The 18,894-nt window shown below is 37.0% G+C and overlaps 1 protein-coding gene across 3 annotated transcripts in view; it reads left to right on the top strand.

Annotated features, from left to right (window-relative positions):
- The first annotated feature begins 351 nt into the window (after positions 1–351).
- Positions 352–18,894, top strand: part of taok2b (TAO kinase 2b) — a 36,902-nt gene continuing 18,359 nt past the window's right edge. The window contains exons 1-16 of one of the 3 annotated variants that reach the window (XM_008436794.3): positions 352–917; positions 4,800–4,940; positions 5,888–5,959; positions 6,832–6,933; positions 8,521–8,566; positions 8,649–8,745; positions 8,916–9,029; positions 10,410–10,501; positions 10,584–10,677; positions 12,322–12,403; positions 13,208–13,375; positions 14,218–14,424; positions 15,560–15,786; positions 16,473–16,650; positions 16,726–16,854; positions 18,226–18,429. In XM_008436794.3, the coding sequence (XP_008435016.2) occupies positions 4,809–4,940; positions 5,888–5,959; positions 6,832–6,933; positions 8,521–8,566; positions 8,649–8,745; positions 8,916–9,029; positions 10,410–10,501; positions 10,584–10,677; positions 12,322–12,403; positions 13,208–13,375; positions 14,218–14,424; positions 15,560–15,786; positions 16,473–16,650; positions 16,726–16,854; positions 18,226–18,429 (1,944 nt within the window). In that variant the 5' untranslated portion in view covers positions 352–917; positions 4,800–4,808. The remainder of the gene's footprint in view (positions 918–4,799; positions 4,941–5,887; positions 5,960–6,831; positions 6,934–8,520; positions 8,567–8,648; positions 8,746–8,915; positions 9,030–10,409; positions 10,502–10,583; positions 10,678–12,321; positions 12,404–13,207; positions 13,376–14,217; positions 14,425–15,559; positions 15,787–16,472; positions 16,651–16,725; positions 16,855–18,225; positions 18,430–18,894) is intronic. The other 2 variants (XM_081600597.1, XM_008436795.3) reach the window with 2 other exon arrangements.

Raw genomic sequence — 18,894 nt, 5'->3', positions numbered from 1 at the left:
TGAATGGGAATGTTCAGCGTTTGTATGTTTTCTGTGTTACATATATGCAAAACTCAATACAAATATTGTTGAAAAAAAACTAACTAGTTACTGCGCAACTCTGTACATTAATAATGAACTAATAATTCGTTTGTTATAGAATTTATAGTTATACTTTTATTAACTATGTTATGTACAAACTATAACATGCTAGATTTAGAAATAATGGTTAAAATGAATGAATTGATGTAATATTTTTAATACTTTTTTGCTGAATGATCTCATATTTCCGTGGTGTTTTGATGATTTCGCCTCGGCCACATGGGGATACTGTTATTGGACACTCGCCTGCTTCTCAACCCGAGAAGAAGAGCACTTCCGGTTTCCTCTCGGCTCCCGCCCCGCTCCGCCATCATGAAGTCCTGAACAAAAAAACGGATGAGAGCCGAGCAAAAATGGGGATAAAACGGAGCGGAGAGGCAGCTCACCGACAGCGTTAGCTAAAATGTCACTGCGAATCGGAGTAGGGAGTGGAGTGGCGGATTTTAATGAGCCGGTCTCCCGCTAAACGGCGTCCTCTATCAGCTCCGGCCGTTGACGTTATTCGGTTAGCCGCGGTGCTAACAGCAGCCCCGGAGCCTTGGCCCTGATTTTTCTCCACATTTTCTCCGGCAGGGCAGCTGCGCTCGTGGGTTAGCTGGCAGGCGGCAGTCAGCTGGCTCCACTCATGTCAAGTAGCAGAAAGCTGCTGGGAGCACCGGGATGGCCGGGGGTTTAGCTACAACCGCGACGGGCAGACGGAATGTGGGCTGTTCGTGTTGAATAGACACCAGAGGCGAGGAGGAGACGGGAGGACAGGGGAGGGAGAAACCCAAGATTTTCCTGCCAGGCCAGTCAGCTAGCTCTAGGGCTAGCTACAGTGGATCCCAAAAGCCACGGTAAGACTTGATATAAATCGTTTAAACTGCTGTAAAACAAAACAATCGTTGCCTCTCTGAATCATTATCTATTGAATGTTAAGAACGGACACTCCTTAGGATATTTATAGTTGAAGCAATATTTTACACCCTTTTTTTGCAACCATATTTGGCGTGTCACGATAACAAATTTTGCTAGACGATTAATTGGCCTAGAAATTATTGAAATAAACAATAATATTGTTGTTTTGACACCATTTTCAAGGAATATGAAGGTATGTAATGTATTCCAAAATATTAATAAACTTTGAATTCTAATGAACATTTAATACTGGAGCTGGAAGACATTTTAAATATCCGAAATACATAAAGAAAACAACAGAAACAAATAAAACGAATTATAAAATCCTGGTAAACAAAATTATCCTTCAAAAAAATGGCTAATTGAGACTGAAGCACCAAACTGAAGACTTCTATCATCCAGTTTTTGGTAGAAAGAGAAAAACAATAAATCATGCAAATGGAAATGGTTGAGTTTGTTTTAATTTATCAATTGATTGATTCACTGCTTGACACAGGCCTACTAGTGTGTAGGCTTGTCACAGGAACAAATTATTGTGCTTTACGATAATATTGTAATTTTGAGGCCATTTTCAACTAACATTGTTGGAATAAAAATTACTTTTTAATGTAAGTATATCCACCTAAGGTTAAAAACTTTAATGTCTAATTTAACTGGAACTGAAACGCATTGTAATACCCAAAATGAACAAGCAAAACAACTGATGCAACAATAATTTAAATTGGATTTTTGAATTTGGACAGGGAAAACAGGACTGGGTTCCCTGTTGGATAATAATGAATAATTTTCATTATTATCCAAATGAAAATTATTCCTCTCATTTTAATTTATCACCCAATTAATTTCTTTCTTTTTGTGATCTTGTTTTTATTAAACCCACCCACGTTTTACATGCAGCTAGAAATATAAAAAATAAGCCTTCACAGAAACCACATCAGTGCAACATAACTTGTCTCGTTTTGTGTTGCCTGCCACCAGGCTCTTAAAAAATAGATCAAGACGGCCCGGCTTTGGTTGCAATATTTAAACAGCTTCTCGTTTCTAAAGGGAACCAAGTAGTTCCACTTTGAGGGCAACAGAACAACCACAGAATAGCATCTGATGTGGCTTTGTTTTGAAGTTTGCATTCAAAGCCTCTGGGCTTTAGAGCTATTGTCCTGTTGGAATAAAGCAGAAATGGACTCACAGAATCAACAATTATTGTAATTATACTCCACCTTTGCCATGCTAACATAATAATCAGCCTGTCTGATGGCGTCTCACTTCAGTAGATGCTCACGCCCGTCATAGACAGCAGCGTCCAAGATGCTAAAACTACACGGAGTGCTAGAACTACACAAAGCACACGAGAAAGAGGATTGCATGATTTTCCAATAGGATTATGCATGATATATAGATATCAAATACTGAGACCATTATATCATTTGCAATAAATTCAGTTGGGCAGTAAAATTTCTTAATTTTAGAAAGTTCACAACCAAAAATTCACCAGACAGACACACACCTGCAGTTTTTGTTAAAGTTTCACAAGTTTTTTATTGAAAAAAACTGATTTCAAAAAAGATTCTTTTGCCTGATTTTTTGTTGTTGTTAGTTATAGGAATTATTGTCATTTTTGTCCCTGAGATATCAAAATCTTTATATTTTTGTCTATTTGATGATGGAATTTTTAAATATTAAATGATTGATAATTTTATCAGTTACTCAGTACCTGAGAAGATTTATTACCAATTTTTTAAAAACTATTTTCTTGAGTAATTTCTTGGACGGCTACTTGAGTACAATTTTTGTCTACTCCAATTGACATAAGACATCTTCTGGCGTTAGCTTCCGATTTTATTAGTTCAAACACCGAATATGCTTTAATATGCAGGGAAATCTGTCTACTGCAGAAGCTAACCTCTACAGACTTCCTTGGCTCCCTTTTTTATTCAACCAATCAGCACCAAGGAAAGTAAACGCAGCTCCTGGATTGGTTGCTTTGTAACTCCACATAGCTGGATATGTGAAGTAGCATTGTTACCACCCCAAACTTCAATGTATTTCATTGGATTTTATGTGACTACCATAAACACACATTTCCATCAATGAAACATGGTGGAGGAAGCATCATGCTGTGGGAATGCTTTTGTTGTTGTTGTTGTTGGGAAGATAGGAATGTGGATGAAGCTAAATGAACCAGTAGGAAATCCTGTTTGGTGCAGCAAAACACTTGTTTACATGAAGACAGAGTTACAGTAAAGTGCTTCACATCAAAGCATATTTATGTGTTAGAATGTCCTAGTCAAAGTCCAGTGGAGAAAATGTATGTTAATAGATGCTTTTCATCCAGTTTGATTGAGCTGAAGCTGCTATAAATGTGCAAAAGTGCTAACATAGTATGGTGTTAGCACATGGTGCCGCGACTAAGTGTTGGATTCAAAAAAGCATGCCACACTTTTGAGATGTTTTAAAAATTTCTGAACAGTTTGTGTCAGGATTTGAGGATAGCGATTATTTGATACATTTTGCACATCTCCGCATTTATGTTCTTTTAAAATATTTTGATTAAATATCATATTTGTTATTTTATAAACAAGTCTGAAACTGTAACCTTTTCTAACAACGTTTTTCTTTTTCCAGGTTACAAAATATATAAAGTTGGGAACAGTGACTAAAACTAAATGCTGTTATCTAGGCTCTCAGAATAAATAGTTACAAAATAAATGTAGATTCAAATTAAACCAGGAACATGTTCTGAAACTTCTGTCGGCTTTAATAAAACGTTTTAGGAGTTGGTGGCATTACAATAAAACCGTTCATGGTTTATTATGCCTTATCTTATCAGGATAATAAATTATCAGTCGTAATTTAAATGTGGTGAACTGTGCCGCTTTAACCTTTGGTTACCTTTACAGAGTGGTTGGTGGTTACAGTTTAATTTGGTTCAGGGAAATCTTGTGGCCTAACTGCTCTGCCCTGTGGGAAAATCCTCCAGTTTTTACAGTTTTATCCTAATCAGAATACAGCAAGGAAAGGCTTTGTCTAAATACTTTACTGCTGCATTTGATCCCAGTTTCAGTTTTATTCTGGAAGTATTTATTCTCCTTCACTTTTCCTACATTTTATCGCTTTACAGCAACAGATTTAAATTTTAATGTAATTTTATGTGATTTACCGACACAAACCAGCAAATAGTTCTGACTGGGTCTTGTCCCATAAATTATTGTGGTAAATGATAATATTGTTTTTTTGAGACCATTTTCAAGTAGTAATAATGGCATAAAGATCAACTAACTTTAAATTCTAATGAGCATTTAATACTGGAAATGGAAGACATTTAAAATATCCAACATAAATAAAAACAACAACAAATAAATGAATTATAAAGTCTTTGTAAACAAAACTGTCTTTCAGTAACAACAGCTAGTTGAGACCAAATGTGCAGACTGAAGATTTTTATCATCCAGTTTTTGGTAGAAAGAGAAAATCTATAAATCATGCAAATGGAAATGATTGAGCTTGTTTTAATTTCTTATGTGATTAATTGATTTGTTGCTTATTTCAGCAGGATTACACACAACCGAAACCATAAATGAATCATGATATCTTTATAAATAAAATTGCCCTTCAAATCAGAAGTCATTTTAATTCATCATACGATTGTTTATTACTACGTTCATTTCTTAAGCTTTGACTGTTTCAGTTTTCCATGTTTTGCTCCGTTTAAACCTGTAACAGACCTTTTAAAATTATTTTGTAAGCCGTGTTTCAGTCAGAGATGTCTGTAGTGGTTCAAACAGCAGACGCTCACGCTGCGTGTGTCCTGCGCTCCCCGCCAGGCGCTGGCCATGCCGTCGAGTGTGCGGGCCGGGAGCCTGAAGGACCCGGAGGTGGCGGAGCTGTTCTGCAGGGAGGACCCCGAGAAGCTCTTCACCGACCTCAGGGAGATCGGCCATGGGAGCTTCGGCGCCGTCTACTTTGTGAGTTTGCTGCTGTGTGTTTGGATGTCTTGATGTCTCCTGTGTCTGTCTGTGCCAAATCTGTCACATGAAAGACGCTCTGATGTTTATTTACTAAAGAATCTGTTCAAAATCTGAGTCAGATGAAACGCTGTGTTTGCTGCAGGTTGCCCTATTTTTTTTAAATAAACCAATCCAAAGAATGTGTGAAAAGATTTCAGTTTGAAGGCTGCATTGTTATGATAGCTTGCAGTTTAACCCTTTAAGCCTCAAATCTCCGTATGAAGTTCTTTAAATGTCCTCTGAGTAAATTATTTGGCCAATTTGTCCAAAACAACCTTAACTTTTAATATATAGCAGTTATTTACAACTTAGTCTGTTAAGAGTGTTTTATCAGATTAAAATGAAGAAAAAACTGCTTCCTGTAATGGCGGGAGTGAAGTTACCCTAATAACCAAATATTTTCTGGGAATCGTCTCCCCTTTCAGAAACCGTTGTAATGTTTCAAAAGTGAAAAGTATCGCAGAGTTACGGCATCACAACGTTGCCAACGTTGGCTTGTGAAAATGTGTCGCTGCCAACATATTCTGCTGAATTTAGTTAATTCATAAATGATACAAATTTACCTAAATCTGCATCTATTTATGAATAAGTGACCAAAACCCTTAATTTACTGATCAGAAACTAGATTTTGTTCTATATTTTTCCAGTTGGTACATTGAAAATTTGCAGTTCTTTTTTTAATAAGGCGAACCAATATCCAAAATAAATAAACAAAACAGAAACAATAAATAAAATGACCTATAAAATCTGTGTAAACAACATTATCCTCCTAAAGATGGAAGGTGTAATCCTATTTGCTTTGACATGTCCAGTTTTATGATCAGAAGACGAATCATAGTTTCCTTTACAGAAATAAAACCTTCATTTGAGCTAAACCTGAAACTCATTTCTCCTCCCCACTCCAGGCCCACGACATCCGCACCAATGAGGTGGTGGCCATCAAGAAGATGTCCTACAGCGGCAAACAGTCCAATGAGGTACGAGACAAAAAATCATTTAAATCAGGTGTTTTCATTTCTGGATAAAATCCTTCAAAGTTCTTGATATTCAAACTTCACAGTTTAGTGATAAAGTTCAGTCTAACATCTGATTAAAAGCATTAGATTCAACTGTTTTTGTTTTACGTCGGTTATAATTGGTAGTTATTTTTATTAACTGAATGCAGGAAAACTTAATTCTTGTAGAGATTTCTTTTAGCTTTCTTCGCATATTGTGTTTAAGCATTTAACTTGAGCAGGAGTTTCATTTACCCAGGATTAGTTTAGATTACTTCAATGTAATGCATATTTATTATTTGCAATTGCTTAATAATTTATTGATCTGTGTATTATTGTTACTATTAATAATAAACATGTATTTTATTTATAATAATCTTTATATCTTTAGATTTCAAAGGGCAAAAAAACAAAAGCAATTGTAACGAATAATGTATTTTTTTAAACGGTCAGTGGGTTGTGGTGCCTTCAGAGTGTTAATCAAAATAAAGCTTAGCTTATATTTTTTACACTAATGAACTTAATTCAAATGTAAGGATTTTCAGTATTATTTTATATTTTTTAATTAAATTAGTGTTTTTATTTCTTTGACCAGTCAGGTTTATAGAGAGTGTTTGTGAGACTTTTTAAAACAAAATGTTTTGTTTATTAGTTTATCTTGTCTCTCCTGTAGAATGTAGTACTATTAAAAATGATTTAACATAACAGTGAATTAAAACTCTTTTTTTTAGTTTATTTGCATTGTTTCTGTCTCAAAGTGTGGCACTGAAAATGCATGAAAAGTGTTTGAGTTTTACCGTACGAACCGTGAATGAGTCAGCTGGTCAGTGACGGTGGTTCTGTTTCTGCTCCAGAAATGGCAGGACATCATCAAGGAAGTGAAGTTCCTCCAGAAGCTGCGCCACCCGAACACGGTGGAGTACCGAGGCTGCTACCTGAGGGAGCACACCGCCTGGGTGAGGCTGCGCTGCACCTGCAGCTCCAGCAAATGCAACACATTTACAAGCACTGAATTAAAAAAAAACTACTTTTCTCACCATCTGATATTAAATTACACTAATATTTTCAAATGTTCTCTGACCACCGTAACATTTTCTGCATGTCATCCTTTTCTGAATTTTGACCATTTTAACTTCTTGTTTCAAAACGATTCTCTTGAAAGTCAAACCTGTAAGACAAAAATGTGGTGTGAAGCGGTAACATTTCCTTTTTCTTTTTTTTTTTTTGGCAAATGCCATTTTGAGATCTTCTGAAGGATTTACTTATTCTGTGTAAACAGTTCATGTTAACTTGATTTTTTATTTTTTTTATTTATTTATTTTTTGCATTTTGCCAGCTCTTCAGGACTTGATTTGTATTAAGTATTAAGAGTAGGATGCACTGCAAAAAACACAAAATCCTACCAAGTATTGTTGGTCTAGTTTCAAGTCTTAGTTTTGTTTTATTTCAGGTGTGCTAATTTACAAGCACATTTTCAGCAAAATATATGAGATTGTTTTATATGGGAAATGTCTTGCTATAAGTGAAATAATTTTCCAATGGAACTAGTCATTTTTCATAAATGTTGAGGAATTATTGACTCTAAACAAACTCCTGTGTCTTGCTGAAAAGTTAGATATAAGTTTGCTTTGTGTTATTTCAAATGTACTGAGAAATTTGCACCAAAAACTAAACCAAAATACTTGGTAAGATTTTGTGTTTTGCAGTGTGTTATTTTAAAGAAGGTTCTGAAAAATGTTATTTGCACTTTAAATATGAATTAAGTTAGAATCCTGTTTCCTTTAGGAAGGTTATGTGCAGAAATTTGAATTTTTTTATAAGAATAAAAATTAAGCTTAAAAAATTCACAACCTTTTGAAAAAAGTGTGTGTGAAATCAGGAATTTTTGGCAACAACAATCACAAAAAAAATCATTGCAACTTCCTGGAGGGACTGTGATTAGATTTCTTCCTAATCGGTAAATGTACAGTTTTAATATTTCTCTGCCTAATGCTACAAATGCTTAATAAAAAAGATGCATATTTAAAAGTGACATTGGAAAAAAAAACACAAAAAATGGAGGAGACGATGTAAAGTCATTATTTCTCTTTCATATCGCCTCATTTTTTGATTTGATGACAGAAAAATCTATTTCTATTTGTAATTCATCACTAAAAAAGCAGAAACTCTAAACCTCCGGTATTTATTTCAGTAACGTCACTTCATTGTTCCACTTCTGCTGTTTGCATGTCGTAGTCGTCGCAGCGTCTGGGTTTGACTAATCCAACTTGACTCCACAACTTCCTGAAACGGCAGGAAGTGAGATTAGAATTCAGGTTTAATTCATGGTTCCTTTTGGGCTTAATAAGACTTTTATTCCCAGAGACGATTTACTGAAAACCTTTGGCATATTTGAAAAAGTTAATGAGGTTAAAAAGCAATAAAAACATTGATGAGTAGCTAGATTTCTGCAGCTTTACTTCTGCGCTGGAGCAAAACAAAATGGCCAATGTGTGGTTGGATGTTTCCAAACAACAACGCTCTTCCTGTTTGCTCTTTTCCAGCTGGTGATGGAGTACTGTTTGGGTTCAGCCTCCGACCTGCTAGAAGGTACAAGGGAACAAAACATTTATCGAGATTTCGCTGCGTTTTCAGTCTGTCGTTTATGCAAATGTAAAAATTCTCTCCACAGTCCACAAGAAACCCCTCCAAGAGGTGGAAATAGCTGCCATTACCCACGGTGCTTTGCAGGGACTGGTCTACCTTCACTCTCACAACATGATTCACAGGTGAACCTCGCTTCTCTTCAGCCGCCCCGCTCTCCGCGCCCACGCTTCTGACGAGAGGCATAAGCGGTTCTGATAACAAAGCTTATGCAACACTGTTTATACTGCAGCGACATCTCATCTCTTCCTCGGTTTTTCTGTTTTTCTTCCATCTGATGCTTTCTGCCTGTCAGGGACGTGAAAGCAGGAAACATCTTGCTAACAGAACCAGGTCAGGTCAAACTGGGAGACTTCGGCTCTGCTTCTATTGTTGCCCCGGCCAACTCCTTCGTGGGAACACCTTACTGGTAAAACAACCACGGCGCACTTATTTAAATGTTTCATACACACCAGGGTTGAAACGATTAATCGTGATTAACAAATCGTTGAAATAACCAACTAATTCTGTTTATGTACACAGAATAAAAAGAGACAACTTCTCTTGTTTTACATCAGTTAGATGGAATTACCAAAGTTATTTCAATTCACCAAATGCCAGAAAATGTGGCAAGAAAATGTTTTATTAAACAACTTTCTTTGAATTCAGAAGTTTACATACATTTGGTTGGTAATCAGGGATGAACTGAGTCTAACCTGCAGTCGAAAACTTGCACCAGTGCAAAAAGCTAGTGTACAGTAAGGCTGCAACTGACGATTACTTTTGATTAATCAATCGATTATCCTGATTAATCGATTAATCAAATAAAAACGTTCTACATGTTTTTATTTAAACTTTTTTATGCAATATTAGAAATGCATTAAAAATGCAAATGAACAAATCAAGTTTTCTTTTAAATAACAAAATAAACATTCAATGTCTGAAATGCAACAATACACCATTCCTTGACTCTAATAAACTCGTACATCTTGCTAATAAGTTAGCTTTAAGTTAGTTTTGTCTTATTTCATATGTATGAAGATATTTCCACTAGAAACTAGAGTTTGTGTTTTTGCAGTGTTTTTTTAAGAAGGAACTGGAAAATGTTATTTGTACCTTAAATATTAGAATCGTGTATTTTTTGGGGGGAGGGTTATCAGCAGAAATTCCAACTTTTTGCCAACATGCTGTGGCAAAAATAAAGCTTTACATAATTCACAACCTTTTGAAAAAAGTGACATGAAATCACAAATAAAACACTGCAACTTCCTGAAGGGAAAAGCAAGTAAACAAATAAATTCCTCTTTTAAATAACAAAATAAATATTTAATGTCTAAAATGCAACAACACACCACTCCTCTAGGAACTGCTCGATCATTTAATGATTATCAGTTAATGGTTAGGTTAATAGTTAGTTTATAATTATTTGAATAATCGATTAATTGTAGTGAATCTCATTAATCGTTTCAGCCCTGCTCTAGACGTCTCCTTCATTAAATCAAGAACATTTACAATCCTCAGTTTCCTCTTCCTGAGACTCTTATATGACAGTCAGAGCCGCTGTAACACTGACTACTAGAGGAGATTCTTCCTGCCTCTGTTTATCACAATCTACAACTCTGAAGAAAATTGTAGAATATAAGTTGCAACATTTCATTTCCCTCTGAATTGAATAAAATATTTTTGAGTTTGAATATTGTCAGTCGATGTTTTTCAGACTCTGGAAACGGATTTGCCTGGAGATGCAGCTCTCCGTTGCTCCACAACCAAATGGAAACAAAAGAATGGAAATGTTGTTTTCTCTGTGCAGGATGGCGCCTGAGGTGATCCTCGCCATGGATGAGGGACAGTACGACGGGAAGGTGGATGTGTGGTCACTTGGCATTACCTGCATAGAGCTGGGTAAGAGGAAAACTCCTGTTAGCGTGTTAAGGACAGAAATTCAACAAGCTGAAACCATTTCCTCTTTCTTGATGCTTCGCAGCGGAGAGGAAGCCGCCGCTGTTCAACATGAATGCTATGAGTGCCTTATACCACATCGCCCAGAACGAGAGCCCTGTGTTGCAGTCGAATCACTGGTGAGAAAAAGATTTCACAACCATAAACCTTAACACCTTTTGCAAAGTTTTAGAACAGTGGTTCTTAACCTGGGTTCGAACCCCAGGGGTTCCATGAGTCGGTCTCAGGGGTTCGGCGGAGCCACTGCCGCGGAGGTAAAGACACACTTGTGTAAAGTCGTGAAGACGCCCTGCTTTGCCATCACTTGCTGTAGAGGATCACGTTACATTGCTTAGCCAATCAGAGCTGCGGAGGAGCCCTGATTGAAGGAGTTCCACTCTCAGCATGGATTTGAACTTGTGTCTTTAATTACTTCAGCAAAGCTCAATTTTTACCAAATTCTGCAGCCTTTGGTGTACTTCTAAATCTGCTCCTTAGTCACATCTTTTCGGGGTTGCTACTGCCTCTAGTGGTGTGGGGGTGGTAACACAACTAATATAATTACATTACTAAATCAGAATACCACAGAGTCTTTATTATTTATTATTAATTTTTCATTCTCTTAAGAGCGTAGAGCTAATTAAATGATCTAAAGAAAACCTTAAAGTGGTTCCAGTTTCTCTCGATGGCCAACCTGTTGAAACTGTGGCAAATTTTAAATACCTTGGGTCGTTCCTGGACAGTCAGCTCAACTTTGCTGAAAACACTGACTATATTTTGAAGAACTGTTCTCAGAGACTCCACCTTTTAAGAAGACTTTGTGATCTATGTCTTGAATTTGGAAAAAAAAAAATTTTATCACTACAGAAGGGTTCAGTGAAAGCACTTATGAAACTGGTGGGTTTGGTACCTCAAGAAAGGTTAAGAACCACTGGTTTAGATTAATAAAAAACGTAAAATGTGGTTAGAATATTTTTGCTGCCCTGAGATAATTAAGTCTTTGCTTCCACATTTTTTCCACCTGATTCATTGTTTTCTCATGGGCCTCTACTGTTCAGAGGAAATTGTTGGAGATTGTCTTACAGGTTATATTTGATTTAGAGAAAACTTTTAAGCCCTTTTCATCCTTTATATCATGATTATTGTAAAAAGATGGGATAACTTTATTATGTTTTAGAGCTTTATGTATAGAGCAGGTTAAGAACAATAAGCACTGTACAGAGAAACTGAAGCATAAATTAGTAACAGAATAGGCAGCAAGAATTACCGTATATTATGGACTTTACATTACATCAGTCAAAAAATGTCATTAAGAGGAAACCAGCCAAACTATGGGGGAAAAGCAATTGTAGGCCGGAAAATACAACAAATCAAAGAGCGAGTAAAATAAATTGAATGGTCACTCTGAATCTGAAGCCTCAGATCTTAAATTTTTTAAAGCTAAATTTTAATGTTCAGTGTTGCAGCATTCCACAGTTTGGGAGCTTCAACTCCTCTGCATAACCTGCATCCAGCCTCGAATCGAACAAAGAACAATTACTGAGCCTCTTTGAGACCAAGAACATTGAAATTAATTCAGAACTGGAATTGGATCCGATTAACTGAAACCAAACCGGGATAATCGCTGTCTTGTTCGTTGGCTCTGGGTAAAAATTGAGCAAAGAGAAACAGGACGTAGAAGTTACCAGTGTTCTTCAGTGGAAAATAAATCTGATACTCGACAGCGTCTTTAAACCTTTTTGAACTGCTACTAAATCATGATTTTTATTTGTTTTCTGTTCCAGGTCGGATTATTTCCGCAATTTTGTGGACTCCTGTTTGCAAAAGCTGGCCCAGGACAGACCTACCTCTGATGTGCTGCTGAAGGTACGGACAGTCAGAGGAAAGAGGCAGGCAGAGTCTTCAGATTGGTTTTCTAACCGAGAAATTAGAAGATTTGACAGAAAATGCCTTTAATTGTAGGATATTTTATTTTAATACATCTAGGGCTGAAGCGATTAATCATGATTAATCGATTGTTAAAATAATTGTCAAATAATTTAGAAATTGATTAATCATTAACTGACTCGCAAAAAGGCCATTTGGTGACAAAAAGAACACATTAAGCCAAAACTGTACAAAATGTAAACATTTTGCATTTAAGGTATAAACATTTGTGAATATGTTTTATCTTGGTTCAGATTCAGTAAATGGAAAGCTGGGCTATTGCATTTTAGACGATAAAATGTTTATTTTCTTATTTAAATATGGAACCAAATTGTTTGCATATTTACTGTTTTTCTAATGTTGAATACAAGAAAGGTTTAAGTGATTAAATAAAAAATCTGTAATTTTTAACCGATTATTTCTAAAAAATAATAATAATAATAAAAATAATAATAATAATAATAATCAATTACCAAAATAGTTAGTTGCAGCCCTAAATTCATATTTTTTACATTACAAAATATATATAATTTATATTTTGGGCCAATTAAACAAGCCGAGGAGTCAAACTTTGTCCTAAAGAGTAATTTAATTTAATTATTCCTACATGATTTTGTCACTGAGCTCTGAATCATAAACGGTAAAATCTTGAAATTTTCCAGATTCGCTCATAAACTGTGGATTCTCCTGTTGGAAACGTAAAGCTGTTGTTTCATTCCGTCTCCGCTCTGTCCCGCCGCCCAGCACCATTTCCTATGCAGGGAGCGTCCCATGACGGTGGTGATGGATCTGATCGCGCGAACCAAGGACGCCGTCCGCGAGCTCGACAACCTGCAGTACCGCAAGATGAAGAAAATCCTGTTTCACGAGGCTCACAACGGTCCGGCACCAGAAGGAGGGGATGAGGAAGAGGTGAGGCCGAGAAGACGCGCTGCGTTTGTTCACACCTTCATCCGTTTATTGTCCGTTCAGCCAAGCCTCCCGCAAATCAGTTACTCAATCGCATCATAAATTAAAATGAGCGATAATCTCCATTCGGAGGTTTTCACTAACCCTTTAATATTGTTGAAGAGCCGTCATTTTGAGAAATTAAGCAAATGTTTGACATCAAGTGCAAAATAACTGGTACCTGCACCTTTTGCCCGTTTTCCAGGTCTTTTTTTTTTTTTGAAATCCAATTTTGTTTTCTATTTTAATTATTAGTGTTGTATTTTGAATATTTTAAATGTCTTCCATGTAAGATATACCAATGTTAAATGTTCTTTAGAAATTGTGTACCTGCATTAATAAACCATTATGTTAGTAGAAAATGGTTTATAAATGATAATGTTTTTATTTATTGGGATAATTTATGGAATAATTTATCACAATTTTAATTTATCATAAAAATATGATCTGTTAGTTTATTTTTCATCCACTCATGTTACCTATAACTTATGAAATATAAATTAATTTCAAAGTGAAAGTTTGTACATATAATTTTAAAAATATTAACTGAAATAACAGAACTTGAAATTGTGTTTTGGATTTTTGACATAAAATCTTGTAGGAGGAGCAGGAAGCTCACGGCGCTAAATGCTAAACATTAATCGTGAAGAAAAGTTGTTTTGATTTGTTGTTCCAGGAAAAAAGCTGACTATAAGAGGCCCAACGTCTCTGAAATCAACCAGTGCAATCTGCTGTGAAACATAATATTTATGTTCATCCCTGCAGCTCGAATGTTTAAATCCAGAGTTTCCCTTTGCTTCCTCCAGGATGTGGAAGGGTACATGCTGCGAACCGGCACCGTGAACAGCATGGAGAGCTCCCACTCCCTGCCGTCCATGTCGATCAGCGCCAGCTCCCAGAGCAGCTCCGTCAACAGCCTGGCCGACGGCTCGGATGACAGCGGCGAGATGGCCATGATGCAGGAGGGCGAGCACACCGTCACCTCCAACAGCTCCGTCCTGCACAAACCTCTGGTGAGACACGCCGCTCTTTATTTTAGAATATAAATCACTAAACAAGACCACAAAGCCCCAAAACACTACCTTCAGCAGAGTATCATTTTATTATGTTTTTAACCAGTAATTGGTGCAACATCCTTTAGTTATAATATTTAGGGTTTTTTGTACATTTAATGTCTGTTAAAAATTAAAACCAAACAGTTTTGGCTAATTTTGACTTTTAAGAAACTGCACCCCCTACAGGAAATGTGAAGTAATAGCAACACAAAGTTACACTTCTACATGCAAGGGAGGAAATGTTATTGTTTCTACCTTCACAGTAGAGTTATTAAGCTGCAGATATGCAAAATGAAGCAGCAACAAAATAAATTATTATTCAGCAAAAACAATGATTTGAGGCACTCTGAACTGGAGAAGACGGATCAGAAGACCCAGTTTGGACATCAAGGAGGCTCTTATGTGAAGAAATGTATTTAAATTTGCACATTGGGTTTACATTACTTAATATGGGTGGTTGGGTAGATATGACAGCAAAAGCAAAAAACAGTAAAAGTCAGTAAGCGGGATAATTTGGCATCATTTGTCTGTATTTATTGAAGTTTAAAATAATATAAGTAAGAATTCATCTTTTTAATTGGCGTCTTTAAATTCAATATAAATTTCCTAGTATTCACAGAATTAGGGAGCGAATAGCTGAAATCCATTAACACTTGAGAACCCCTATAATCTGTAAAAATGCTTAGAACTGACTACTTTAACAGTTCAAGCGACAAATGTACCTTTACATGAAATTAATATGAAAAGTGGGAACTGCTATAGCACTAGCGCAGAAGCTAACATCCACAACTTTAGATTATCTCAGTGCTTCAGCCAATCAGCACCAAGAAAAATAAATAACGCTTCTGGATTGGCTGCCAATAGTGTTTCGTCTTCCCAGCTGCAGTTGGGAAGACTGCAGCTTCCACAAAAACATGTAAATAATTTGGAGTTCAACAGAAAATTGACGTCCAGTCAGACATTTAAGGCCAATTCAGAAACATTACACGACTCAAACTTTACCTGCTAACAGCACAAAAGCCAAGATGTTTTATTTTTAATCCTAGAGGCTGAATAAAACAGTTTAAAAACTTTTTCCGTCTCCGTTTTGTAGAGCCACGACAACATCTACGACGATCCCTATCAGCCAGAGGTCGACTCTCAACGAGAAGCTTCGTCTGGCGGCGGCGGCGGAGGAGGAGGAGGTGGCGGCGGCGGAGGGGGAGGCGGCGGCAGACGTCGACGGCGAGACCACTTTGCCACCATCAGAACCGCCTCGCTGGTGACCCGTCAGATCCAGGAACACGAGCAGGGCTCGGCTCTTAGGGAGCAGATGTCTGGGTGAGACCACGAAACGCTTTACATGTCCTGTTTTTGGGAAGGTTGAATACTTTAGACGGGGTGTCTGCACATCCTTTAAAAGTCTTAAATTCACTCACCCAAAATTAAGACCTAAAAAAGAAACCCTTAAATTTATACATGTAAAATTAAGGCCTTAAAAAATTAATTTAAGAACTGAAGTGGTTGTGGCTACTGCTAACTAGCTGCTAATATGCCCTTGCTAAAAGTATAAAATGTCTGTATATAAAATCCAGGCCATAAAATGTCTTAAATCTAGTTTAAAAAAGTAAGTTGGCCTTAAATATGTTCATCAAACTTCTTAAATTTCGTCATGGCAGAACTCCTATCATATTTTCTACGTCTTTTTTTTCCTTGTGGGATTTTTGTGTCAAAGTTTGAGTTACATCTTCCTTTGGTTCTGTGACTCACTGCTAACACTCCCTTGCTAGCTAGCTAGCTATGATATTTCCATCCCCAGTCGGTTTGATGAAGTTCGTACATTTCTTTGGAGATACAGGTCTTAAATTGCATTCATAATGTAATTTTAAAAGTCTGAAAGTCTCAAATTTGTGTTGGTGAAACCTCCAGAAACCCCGTTAAGACTTTAATTACATCAGAGTGGGAGGAAAAGAAAAAGCTAAACTTCTTCCTGCCGAGTGATTTTGATGCGCTGCGTCTCATCGCAGGTATAAACGGATGCGGCGGCAGCATCAGAAGCAGCTGATGGGTCTGGAGAACAAGCTGAAGTCCGAGATGGACGAGCACCAACTAAGGCTGGATAAGGAGCTGGAGAACCAGAGGAACAATTTCTCCATGGAGCTGGAAAAACTGTCCAAGAAGCACCAGGCTGTCCTGGAGAAGGAGGTGAGCTTAGAGCAGCCGGGTGACGCGACGCAAACCGCTGCAGTGCCTCTGATGGAGACGTTCTGGTTTGTTTAGACGAAGGCGGTCCTGACGGAGGAGAAGAAGTTCCAGCAGCACATTCTGGGTCAACAGAAGAAGGAGCTGACCGGCCTGCTGGATTCCCAGAAGCGACAGTACCGACAGCGCAAGGAGCAGCTGAAAGAGGTTAAACGCCTGTCGCAGTAACCAATCAGTCTGTTTGCAAAATGTATCATCTTTCTCTCTTTCCTTCAAAATCCGAATGACAAAAGTCTTCGATTTGGTGTTTTGGTCTCAACTAGCCAATTTATTTGAAGGATAATTTTGTGTAGAGGGACTTAATTCATTTTATTTGTTGCTTCTCTTTATTTGTTTTAGATATTTAAAATGTCTTCCAGTGTTAAATGTTCATTAGAATTTAAAGTTTATTGATCCTTGTGTTCTTGGATTATTATTCCATTACCATTATAATACCTATAAACCGTCTCAAAACGACAATATTACTGTTAAAAGCAAAAGTTATCGTCCGGTAAAATGTGTTACGGTAACAGGCCGAGCCGAAGACGCTTCGACACGAGCAAAACCAAACCAGATGGTCACTTTTTGAGAACGTTTCCCACTTATCTGGCAGCTTCATAAAGAAAACGATTTATTTACTTGCCATGTAGAGCCACGCTGCTATTTATATGAAAATATAAAGATAATTTTTTATTTTGTTGACTTTTTATAATGCAAAGTAAAAAACAACTTTGTTTTGAAGTTTGGCCGAATCCAGTAATAACAAAAAGAATCAGAATGTGGAATATCGTCTGTGATGTTATTATTGAGGTATTTAATAATGTATATAATATTTTTTGGAAAATGTCGCCCACTCCTGGTGAGAAGTAATCAAATCTTTCTTATATTGGACAATTAATTAATTTTACATAATTGCCCCAGTATGAGACATGGTTTGTTAAATACATATTTTGTCCTATTTTATGACTGTTAAAAACTGAACGACATATTTATTCCAGTTTTAGTCGTTTATTCATCTTTTGGAAACTGCAGTGCACCAAAAATGACGCAGAAAAACCGATGAACAACTCAAAACCGCTCATCGCATTATTTTTCCTCTTTTTTTTTTCTTCTTTTCATTATGGCGGCCCGTTGTCATAGCAACCGACAGACTATGTCGATTGCTATGGGGCTAGTGGGGCTGCTCTATCAGCCCCACTAGCTGATAGAGCGGATATTGCTTTCAGATGTATCAGGACTAAAAAACAAAAACATTTCCCTCACAAATGAACAGAATATTCAGTCCGTTTCAGTTTTACATCTTCAGATTTGGTGTTCATTTTGCGATTATTAATAAGTGAAGTGATCATCTGAACTTTAGCTGTGGTTGATTAGCTAATTTAAACATCTGCGCTACCGATGTCAGAGAGTTGCTGTGTGGGTCGCCTTATTGTTTTTAACTCAACCAAATTCTGCAGCACACCTACCTGTTAAGATTGTCAAAGTCAGGCTAGCGTAGCTGACCTACTTCCCTCTATTCGTTTTGCAATTTCTCCGTAGGAACTGAACGAGAACCAGTCGACGCCGAAGCGAGAGAAGCAGGAGTGGCTGGTGCACCAGAAGGAGTGCATGCAGCAGCTGCAGGCGGAGGAAGAAGCCGGCCTGCTGCGGAGGCAGCGGCAGTATTATGAGCTGCAGAGTCGCCAGTACAAGAGGAAGATGCTGCTCGGACGCCACAACCTGGAGCAGGATCTGCTCAGAGAGGTATCACCCCTGACCGGGAGCCCCAATGTAATCCTGGTACTTTTACATAAATCCAATGAATGGGTACCATCACTGCTGATGGTAAATAGTGATTTGATTCAGATCAGTTGGCGTGCGAATGATAAGGAAGATTTTTTTTTTTAAATTAACATATATGTATGTATTGCAAATTTTTAAGTAATGCTGACTTCCACCCACAGGTGGCGGTATTTCTCCTACCTCACTGCTGTTTCAGCAGTACTTCATGTTGACAGTTTTTACAAAAACAGAAATTTAGATTCTTAAAATGTTTGCGTGACTTTATTCTCCTAAAATTACGATTCTTGTAATATTATGATTTGTCGTATTTCAACTTTATTGTCTTATGACTTCTTTCTTGTTATATTATTATTATTATTTTATTCTCGGATTAAAATTTTTTTAAAATGTTTTGGTAATTTTATGTCTTTATTCTTGTGCTATAAC

Source organism: Poecilia reticulata, chromosome 19 (assembly GCF_904066995.2).
Source record: "Poecilia reticulata chromosome 19, P_reticulata-male-v2, whole genome shotgun sequence".
In the NCBI taxonomy this organism is placed as follows: Eukaryota; Metazoa; Chordata; class Actinopteri; order Cyprinodontiformes; family Poeciliidae; genus Poecilia; species Poecilia reticulata.
The sequence above is the reverse complement of the archived record's forward strand: the minus strand, read 5'-3'. Positions and strand labels throughout refer to the sequence as shown.